Source organism: Mobula hypostoma, chromosome 10, assembly GCF_963921235.1.
Source record: "Mobula hypostoma chromosome 10, sMobHyp1.1, whole genome shotgun sequence".
Lineage (NCBI taxonomy): Eukaryota > Metazoa > Chordata > Chondrichthyes > Myliobatiformes > Myliobatidae > Mobula > Mobula hypostoma.
In genome coordinates this window covers 8,551,793-8,562,570 of record NC_086106.1, presented here as the reverse complement: position 1 = coordinate 8,562,570, position 10,778 = coordinate 8,551,793, and the positions used below count along the sequence as shown (strand labels likewise).

General features: G+C 49.7%; 1 protein-coding gene across 6 annotated transcripts in view; it reads right to left on the bottom strand.

The window, feature by feature from the left end:
- The window catches only part of LOC134352634 (spectrin beta chain, non-erythrocytic 1-like), a 223,155-nt gene that overhangs the window by 161,656 nt on the left and 50,721 nt on the right, over nt 1-10,778 (bottom strand). For all 6 annotated transcript variants that reach the window (XM_063059956.1, XM_063059955.1, XM_063059954.1 and 3 more), the window contains 3 exons: nt 8,714-8,872; nt 7,298-7,600; nt 3,657-3,807 (listed from right to left, as the gene is read on the bottom strand). In XM_063059956.1, coding sequence (XP_062916026.1) covers nt 3,657-3,807; nt 7,298-7,600; nt 8,714-8,872 — 613 coding nt within the window. The remainder of the gene's footprint in view (nt 1-3,656; nt 3,808-7,297; nt 7,601-8,713; nt 8,873-10,778) is intronic.

Below are 10,778 nucleotides of genomic sequence, written 5' to 3'. Positions count from 1 at the left end.
ATAAAGTTATGAAAGGGATGGATAAGATAGAGGCAGGAAAATTGTTTCCACTGGGAGGCGAGACTAGAACTAGGGGACATAGCCTCAAGATTCAGGGGAGTAGATTTAGCCTGGAGATGAGGAGAAACAGCTTTTCCCAGAGAGTGGTGAATCTGTGGAATTCTCTGCCCAATGAAGCAGTGGAGGCTACCTCAGTAAAGATAATTAAGAGAAGGTTGGATAGAGTTTTGCATAGTTCGGGAATTAAGGGTCATGGGGGAGCGGCAGGTAGGTGGAGATGAGCCCCTGGCCAATGGCAGGGCAGGCGCGACACCGCAGGACCTACTCCTGCTCCTAAGTCCTTAAGTTCTGTGACTGCATGGGTTTCCCCCCGGTGCTCCGGTTTCCTCCAACATTCCACAGATGTTCAGGTTAGTTGGGTAATTGGTCATGAGTGTAATTAGGCAAGGTGGGCTTACTGGTGTGTTACTGTGCTGTATATCTAAAAAGAAATAATAATGTGCAAGGTGTTGCACTTTGATAAGTTAGACAATAGACAATAGGTGCAGGAGTAGGCCATTCGGCCCTTCGAGCCAGCACCGCCATTCACTGTGATCATGGCTGATCATCCACAATCAGTATCCAGTTCCTGCCTTATCCCCATAACCTTTGATTCCGCTATCTTTAAGAGCTCTATCCATCTCTTTTTTGAAACCATCCAGAGACTTGGCCTCCACTGCCTACTGGGGCAGAGCATTCCACATATCCACCACTTTCTGGGTGAAAAAGTTTTTCCTCAACTCCGTTCTAAATGGCCTACCCCTAATTCTTAAACTGTGGCCTCTGGTTCTGGACTCACCCATCAGCGGGAACATGCTTCCTGCCACCAGCGTGTCCAATCCCTTAATAATCTTATATGTTTCAATAAGATCCCCAATAAATAACAATAAGTTAAAGCAGGGCAGGACTTCCACAGTAAGTGGTCGGGGCCAGGGGAGTGTTGTAGAACAGTACGCGTACCCAGTTTCATTAAAATGAATACCCACCTACTCAGGATGGTGAAGATGGCAGCTGGCACCCTCGCCTTCTTCGGCATCGAGTACAAGGGTAAGGACATCATGTTAAAGAGACAAGACACCAGAGAGAACTCCCTTGGAATACTGAGTGCCATTCTGGTTGCCCAGCTATAGGGAGGGCATAATTAATCTAGAAAGGGTGCAGAAAAGACTGACAAAAAAAAAATGTCACCAGGACTGGACAGTTTCAGCTAAGGAAAGGCAGGAGAGGCTGGGACTGATATTTCCAGGGCAAGGAGGTTGAGGAGTGACATAAAAAAAGGTTTATAAATTCATGAGGAAACGGAAAAAGTGGAAGGTCAGATTCTTTTTCCAAGGGTTGGAGAACCTAAAACTATCAGGCATGTATAAGGTGACAGGCAAAAAGATTTAAAGGGAATCCAAGAGGCATGTTTTTCCACACAGATGCTGGTGGGTGTATGGAACAAACTGTCAGAGGAAAGTGTACAGAGATGGGTATAATTATAATATTTAAAAGACGTTTGGACAGGCAAGTGGCTAAGACACTCACAACACGCTGGAGGAACTCAACAGGTCGGGCAGCATCCGTGGAAACGATCAGTCAACGTTTCAGGCCGGAACCCTTCATCAGGACTGTAGGGGGAAGGGGCAGAGGCCCTATAAAGAAGGTGGGGGGAGGGTGGGAAGGAGAAGGCTGGTAGGTTCCAGGTGAAAAACCAGTAAGGGGAAAGATAAAGGGGTGGGGCAGGGGAAACAGGGAGGGGATAGGCAGGAAAGGTGAAGTAGGGGAAAACACAATAGGTAGTAGAAGGAGGCGGGACCATGAGGGAGGTGATAGGCAGCTGGGGGAGGGGGCAGAGTGACATAGGGATAGAGGAAGGGAGGGGGAGGGAATTACCAGAAGTTGGAGAATTCTATGTTCATACCAAGGGGCTGGAGACTACCTAGACGGTATATGAGGTGTTGCTCCTCCAACCTGAGTTTAGCCTCATCATGGCAGTAGAGGAGGCCATGTATGGACATATCTGAATGGGAGTGGGAAGCAGAGTTGACGTGGGTGGCTACTGAGAGGTCCTGTCTATTGTGGCGGTCGCAGCGGAGATGCTCGACGAAGCGGTCCCCCAATCTGCGTCGGGTTTCACCGATGTAGAGGAGGCCACACCGGGAGCACCAGATGCAATAGATGACCCCAGCAGACTCACAGGTGAAGTGTTGCCTCACCTGGAAGGACTGTTTGGGGCCCTGAATGAAGTGGCTAAGAAATGTTTAGAGCCTAAACCTCCCCTCCAGATGCCCCAGTTTCCTCACAATCCAAATATGTACAAGTTGGTAAGTTAATTGGTCACCTAGGATACAAAGGTGGGACGGCACGGTAGTGTAGAGGTCACAGTACAGGCAACCCAGGTTCAATTCCCGACGCTGCCCGTGACTGTCTAGGTCTCCTCCCACAGTCCAAAGACCTCCCGGCTGGTAGGTTAATTGGTCGTTGCAAGTTGTCCTGTAACTAGGCGAGGATTAAATCGAGGGATTGCTGGGTGGGACGGCTCGAAGTGTCATAATGGCCTACTCTGCAATGCAAAATTATTGGCCAATGTGAGCTCATTGTGCTGTGACTATGCTGTAAAAAAAATGAATTTGATAAGTTAAACCAGGGCAGTTTAAACCATTAAACTAAAGACACGTCATCTCAGGATGGTGAAGAGGCCACTGGCACTCCTGCCTTCGTCAGCATCAAGTACAAGAGCTGGGACATCAAACGTCAGAGGGGTACGGGTCGGGCGAGTGGCAGCAACGTACGAGATGGCGGAGGAGCTCCGGAGGGTCACGCAGCTGAAGGGACGTGGGTGGCATGGCAGCGTGGCGGTTAGCGCAGCGCTCTACAGCGGCCACCCGCAAGATCTGGGTTCAGTTTCCGCTGCAGTCTGTAAGGAGCATGTACATTCTCCCCGTGACCAGCTCCGTTTCCCCTGGGTGCTCCAGTTTCCTTCCACACTCCAAAGACATGCGGGTTAGGGTTAGTGAGGTGTGGGCATGCTATACTGGCAATGGAATCATGAAGCCTCTTATGGGCTGCTGAGCACAATCCCCACCGATTTTGACCTGACGCAACTTCACTGTACGATTCAATGTATATATAACATTTTCTGTCATTCATTCTTTATTTCTCTGTTTTATGGATGTTTGTCAAGAGTGAGAATTTCACATTGTATACTGTATCCATTCTCTGAATATTAAATTGATCATTGAACAAGTACGGATAATCTTTAAAGTGGACAGTCAATGTTTTGGGTTAGGACCTTTCAAAGGACTGTTGGCCAATAAAAAGGGAAATGAGAGCACAAACAAATGGGACTAGCTCAAGTTAGCATGGATGAGTTGGGCCGAAGGGCCTGGTTCCCTACTCCATGACTTTAGCACAACGGTGACCTACCCGTCTACTCTGCTGTGCATCCATGAGTGTAAAGCAGGTCAGCACGGATTGGATGGGCCGAAGGGCAGTCCTCATACTGAGTCTCTCTGTGAACCTATTAACTACTCTGCCCCGTGGATGGCGGGCCCCCCCCGTTCATTGAAAGTCCAGCTGCGGACAGCGCTGCAGGATCCACCAGTGACCCGCGGAGCCGGGACTTCCATACTCACCCTCGTCCTTCGTGAACTCCAGCGCCGCCGCGTTCAGGGCCTTCAGCCGCTCCTCCTGCACCGAGATATCCGCCTCCAGCAGGCTGTGCTTCTGCAGCAGATCTTCCACTTCCAGCAAGTGCTTCCCCAGCTCTTTCGAACACAACAGAACCTAGAGAGAAGATCCAGAGAGGAAGGTCGATGGGGTCCAAACACAGCATGTGCAGGGGATCTGGGATGCAAGCCCACAGCCTCATGAAACCACTCGCACAGGTTGTTCGGGTGAAAAGGAACATGCTGGTCTTTAATAGCCAAGTTTGAGAGTCAGGAAGTTATGATACAGCTTTATAAAACTCTGGTTAGAAGACATCTGGAGTACAATGTTCGATTTTCATCATCATTATCAGCCATGTTGTATGACTTGGGCGATCATGGTGTTTGACCATGACTTTTCTTGGCAATTTTTGCTACAGAACTGGTTTGCCATTGCCTTCTCCTGGGCAGTGTCTTTACAAGACGGGTGACCCCAGCCATTATCAATACTATTCAGAGATTGTCAGCCTGGTGTCAGTGGTCGCATGACCAGGACTTGTGATCCGCACCGGCTGCTCATACGACCACCCACCTGCTCCCACGGCTTCACATGTCCCTGATCGGGGGCTAAGCAGGTGCTACACCTTGCCCTAGGGTGACCTGCAGGCTAGCAGAGGGAAGCAGCGTCTTACACCTCCTTTGGTAGAGGCGCATCTCCACCTGCCCACCCAATTCAATTCTAGTTGCCCCATTGCAGGAAGGATACGAAGGCTTTGGAGAGGTTGACCAAGAGATTCGCCAAGATGCTGCCTGGGCTCGAAAAGGGAGAACAAACTTGGATTGCTTTCTCTGGAGAGGCCGAGGCTGTGTGGAACCCTGATTTTGTTTTAACTAAATGAACTTTATTCACGATAAAAAAATATTTAGAAGAATAAACCTTTCTGTACTTTACATACATAGTCAATGCTTTCCAACTCATTCTCACACCGTTGCCAGTCGTGTGGCACTCCGGGGCTTAAAACCAACTAACTTCATTCAACCCAGAACCCTGACAGGGGCTCAAGCCACCAACAGCAGCTCACCAGAGTCCTCTGTCCTGGGCCAGCCTTTCAAGTTGTCCCAGGTGTAGTCCACCTTCTCCTTCCTCATCCAGGGATGAGGTCTTTGGAGCTTCTGCTGGCGTTTCTGTAGCACTGGGTTTTTACGGGATGGGGGTCGCGAGCCCCATGCCCAAAATCCTCCTTTCACAGCCAGGCTTAGACAATAGTCAACAGGGGCAGGAGTAGGCCATTCGGCCCTTCGAGCCAGCACTGCCATTCACTGTGATCATGGCTGATCATCCACTATCAGTATCCAGTTCCTGCCTTATCCCCATAGCCTTTGATTCCGCTATCTTTAAGAGCTCTATCCATCTCTTTCCTGAAAGCATCCGGAGACTTGGCCTCCACAGCCTTCTGGGGCAGAGCATTCCATATATCCACCACCCTCTGGGTGAAAAAGTTTTTCCTCAACTCCGTTCTAAATGGTCTACCCCTAATTCTTAAACTGTGGCCTCTGGTTCTGGACTCACCCATCAGTGGGAACATGCTTCCTGCCTCCAGCGTGTCCAATCCCTTAATAATCTTATATGTTTCAATAAGATCCCCTCTCATCCTTCTAAATTCTAGTGTATACAAGCCCAGTCGCTCCAATCTTTCAACATATGACAGTCCCGCCATCCCGGGAATTAACCTTGTGAACCTACGCTGCACTCCCTCCATAGCTAGAATGTCCTTCCTCAGATTTGGAGACTGAAACTGCACACAGTACTCCAGGTGTGGTCTCGCCAGGGCCCAGGTTTGTGACCATCCAAGGTGGAGTTGCTTTATATTAAATACGATAATAATTGAGGGCTTCCCCTGCCCAATCTTCCCCTTCCCTCACCAGTAGAAGAACCCACCAGAGCAGTCCTTCTCCAGCAAACTCTCGTGGTGGCAGAAACCTACTAGATGTTTATAAGAAACAAGAAAAAAAATCTGCTGACACTGGAAATCCGAGCAACAGACACAAAATGCTGGAGGAACTCAGCCGCCGAGGCAGCGACTATGGAAAAACGTGCAGTCGACGTCTCAGGCCGAGACCCTTCAGCCGGTCTGGAGAAAAAAAGATGAGTGGATTTAAAAGGGGGTGGGGGGAAGAGTTTATAAGATTATGAGCAGCATAGATAGCCAGTAACGCACATGAAAGTTGCTGGTGAACGCAGCAAGCCAGGCAGCATCTCTAGGAAGAGGTAGAGTCGACGTTTCGGGCTGAGACCCTTCGTCAGGACTAACTGAAAGAAGAGCTAGTAAGAGATTTGAAAGTGGGAGGGGGAGGGGGAGATCCAAAATGATAGAGGAGAAGACAGGAGGGGGAGGGATGGAGCCAAGAGCTGGACAGGTGATTGGCAAAAGGGATATGAGAGGATTATGGGACAGATATCCCTTTTGCCAATCAGCTGTCCAGCTCTTGGCTCCATCCCTCCCCCTTCTGTCTTCTCCTATCATTTTGGATTTCCACCTCCCCCTCTCAAATCTCTTACCAGCTCTTCTTTCAGTTAGTCCTGACGAAGGGTCTCGGCCCGAAATGTCGACTGTACCTCTTCCTAGAGATGCTGCCTGGCCCGCTGCGTTCACCAGCAACTTTGATATCTGTTGCTTGAATTTCCAGCATCTGCAGAATTCCTCGCGTTTGCATAGATAGCCAGTGTCTTTTTTCCCCCAGGTTCAAAATGTGTAATGCCAAAGCACATGCACTTAAGATGAGGGGCGGTATGTTATGAGAAAAAGCAGGAAGTTGGAGATGAGTTCATGGTCAGATCAGCCATGATCTTATTGACGGGCCAGAAGGCCTACTCCTGCTCCTATTTCTTATGTTCAAAGGAGATGTGTAGGGCATATATATATATATGTTTTAAACACAGAGAGTGATGGGTGTGTGCAATGTGCTACTAGGTGGATGGTGGGTCAAATACGATAGAGGAGTTTAAGCAACTCTTAGACAGGTAGCTGAACATGCAGATATGGACCTTGTGTAGGCAAAAGGGACGTGTTTAGTTCGGTACAACATGACCAGGGCCTGTTGCTGTGCTCTACCGTCCTAGGGTGTGAGAAACAGCAGAAGGCGACACTGCCCTGAGGAAGCGTTGTTGAGGTGTCCTGGGATGGGGATGATAGACCTTCAACCACAACTATTTTTGAGTGAGATCAAAGTTGAGTTTATTGTCAAATGTACACCCATGTGCAAGTGCAAAGAAAATCTTGCTTGTAGCAGCATCATGGGCACATAACAACATCAGATTCACGAGAAAAACATATGTTAAACAAAAAAGAATACAATTAGAACAAAGAAGACCATTGTTCGATATCAAACCTCAGCATTATTGTCCATTGGCTCTCTGAGGTACAGTTGCTCACAAGGATGAATGGTTGATGTGAAAATGAAGGGTAAAGGAATATCAGGTGAAGGAGAAGGAATGGGAGGGAGGGAGGAGGAGAGGCTTTATGAGTTTGGTGATGGGTATAGGCCAATGGCTACAGGGGCAAAGGAAAATGGAAGCCAAGATAAGGCTTGGGAGGGTGAGGTTGGAGGGATGATCTCCGGGTCCTTACCTGCATCTCCTCCATCCAGTCAATCATGTGGACCATCTCCTGGAAGATCTTCTGCAGGGACAGGTTGAGCTCGAGGCGGGATCGGCGGGCTGTCAGCGTCTCCTGGAGAAAGCCCCACAAACGCAAGATGTTGTCCTTCTGAGCAGAGATGCGCTTGATGTCGTAGTAGCCCTCGGACTCCAGCTCCCGAGCCAGCTCCGTGATCACCTGCACCCGCTCCTTGTAGGAGGACACGTCCGCCTCGATGGCTTCGTGTTTCTTCATGGACGCCTCCACGGCAGGGAGATCATAGCCGAAGTTATCCTGGGATTGGGAGAGAGTTGCATCTCAAAGAGCAGCTCACACCTGCCACCTGTTCCCCCTCCCTGCAAGGACTTGTCCCCCGTCCTCCTCCCTGTAAGGACCTGTCCCCTGTCTTCCTCCTTGCAAGGACCTGTCCCCCATCCCCCTCCCTGCAAGGACCAGTGCCCCATCCCCCTCCCTGCTAGGGCCCATCCACCTCCCTGCAAGGACCTGTCTCCCATTCCCCCTCCCTGCAAGGACCTGTCCCCCCCGCCGTCCCCATCCCTGCAAGGAACAGTGCCCTGTCCCCCTCCCTGCAAGGACCTGTCCCCCATTCCCCTCCCTGCAAGGACCTGTCCCCCCGTCCCCCTCCCTGAAAGGACCTGTCCCCCATTGCCCCTCCCTGCCAGGGTCCGTCCACCTCCCTGCCAGGGTCCGTCCACCTCCCTGCAAGGACCAGTGCCCTGTCCCCCTCCCTGCAAGGACCTGTCCCCCATTGCCCCTCTCTGCAAGGACGTTTCCTCTGTTCCCCTCCCTGTAAGGAACTGTCCCTTGTTACCCTCCCTGCAAGGACTTTTCCTCTGTTCCACACCCAGCAAGGACCTGTCCCCCCGTCCCCCTCCCTGCAGGGACCAGTGCCCCATTCCCTCCTTGCAAGGACCTGTCCCCCGTCCCCCGCCCTGCAAGAACCAGTGCCCCATTCCCCTCCCTGCAAGGACCTTTCCTCTGATCCCCTCCCTACAAGGACCTGTCCCCCCCGTCCCCCTCCCTGCAAGGACCTGTCCCCCCGTCCCCTTCCCTGCAAGGACCTTTCCTCTGATCCCCTCCCTACAAGGACCTGTCCCCCCCGTCCCCCTCCCTGCAAGGACCTGTCCCCCCGTCCCCGTCCCTGCAAGGACCTGTCCCCCCGTCCCCGTCCCCCTCCCTGCAGGGACCAGTGCCCCGTTCCCCTCCCTGCAAGAACCTGTCCTCCGTCCCCCTCCCTGCAAGGACCTGTCCCCTGTCCCCCGCCCTGCAAGGACCAGTGCCCTATCCCCCTCCCTGCAAGGACCTGCCTGTCCCAGCACCACACCACCCAGTGCACAGACTGCCCGCACAGCCTGTGTGCGCCCCCACCCTCCCCCCATCACCCACCTGTGAGATCAGGCGCTGGTTCTCATTTAACCAGGTCTCGCGCATCACGGCCTTGTGATCGAACCGATGCGCCAACTGCTCCAGCTTCTCCTGCCGAATGAGCTCGTTCCGTAGCGCTCCCTCTCGCTCATGCTCTGCCTTCTCCAGCCTCTCCCAAGCCTACAGGGGTAAAAAAATAAACCATTTAGTGAAAACTCAGTCAGGGACAGGCCTACAGGAGGCAACATAGGGCCTAGGGCGAAGTCTGGCATAACACCGCGATTCAGTGACGGCACTGGGCTCTGGGATAATGCTCTGGTCCATTCACCACACTGACTTCCAGGACAATACTCTGATCCAGTGGGCTCTGGGATACCAGTGTGATCCAGTGAGTGCACTGGCCTCTGGAAGAACACTACCGTCAAGAGACAGCACAGACACCTGGGATAACACTGCACTGAGTGAGTGCAATGGACTCCCGCTTCCTACAATACCGTGCAAAAGTCTTAGGCGCATGCAAATTATAACCATATAACAATTACAGCACGGAAACAGGGCATCTCGGCCCTTCTAGTCCATGCCGAACTCTTACCCTATCCTATTCCCACCGACCTGCACTCAGCCCATAACCCTCCATTCCTTTCCTCTCCATATATCTATCCAATTTAACTTTAAATGACAACATCGAACCTGCCTCAACCACTTCTGCTGGAAGCTCATTCCACACAGCTACCACTCTCTGAGTAAAGAAGTTCCCCCTCATGTTACCCCTAAACTTTTGTCCTCTAATTCTCAACCCATGCCCTCTTGTTTGAATCTCCCCCATTCTCAATGGAAAAAGTCTAACCATGTCAACTCTATCAATCCTCCTCATAATTTTAAACACCTCTATCAAGTCTCCCCTCAACCTTCTACACACCAAAGAATAAAGACCCAACTTGTTCAACCTTATACAATGCGTTATACAAATTTAACATTACATCCCAACTCCTATACTCAATGCTCTGATTAATAAAGGCCAGCAAACCAAAATCTTTCTTCATCACCCTATCTACATGAGATTCCATCTTCAGGGAACTATGCACCATTATTCCTAGATCCCTCTGTTCTAAAGCATTCTTTAATGTCCTACCATTTACCATGTATGTCCTATTTTGATTAGTCCTACCAAAATGTAGCACCTCCCATTTTTCAGCATTAAACTCCATCTGTCATCTTTCAGCCCACTCTTCTAACTGTCCTAAATCTTTCTGCAAGTTTTGAAAACCTACCTCATTATCCACAACACCACCTATCTTAGTATCATCTGCATACTTACTAATCCAATTTACCACCCCATCATCTAGATCACCAAAATATATTACAAACAACATTGGACCCAGTACAGATCCTTGAGGCAATTAAATAGTGTAAAGCAAAAATGCTTTAAAAAATAACAAAAAGTTTTGAAATATCGAAATTACTATAAAAGGCACGAAATAGTAAATGCTTCACTCACTTTTGCCAGTGTTAGAATTAATGATTTGAAGGTTAAACTGTCCCACTCATCTTTCAGTATGGTTGTCCTTCACCCAGCTTGATTCCTTCTGCACCCGTTTCTGTTTCAGTTAATCAGTTTAGTTCATTCAATTCATTATGTCATTGATCATTAGTAGCTGTTTGTTTAATCATGCACTGGGCTAGATCAAAGTAATCAAGTTTTTATTTTAAAGTGGTCTATTACTTAATATAAGACAAAGGAGCAGAAGTCGGCCATTCGGCCCATCGAATCTGCTCTGCCATTTTATCATGTGCTGATCCATTCTCCCATTTAGTCCCACTCCCCTGCCTTCTCACCATAACCTTTGATGCCCTGGCTACTCAGATACCTATCAATCTCTGCCTTAAATACACCCAATGACTTGGCCTCCACTGCTGCCCATGGCAACAAATTCCATAGATTCACCACCCTCTGACTAAAACAGTTTCTTCGCATTTCTGTTCCGAATGGGCGCCCTTCAATCCTTTCTTTGTTACTTTCTTTAACAAAGTATAAAAATTTCTCTGTAACAGTCAATTTTTTGGAAAATGAATGGAAAACTAAACT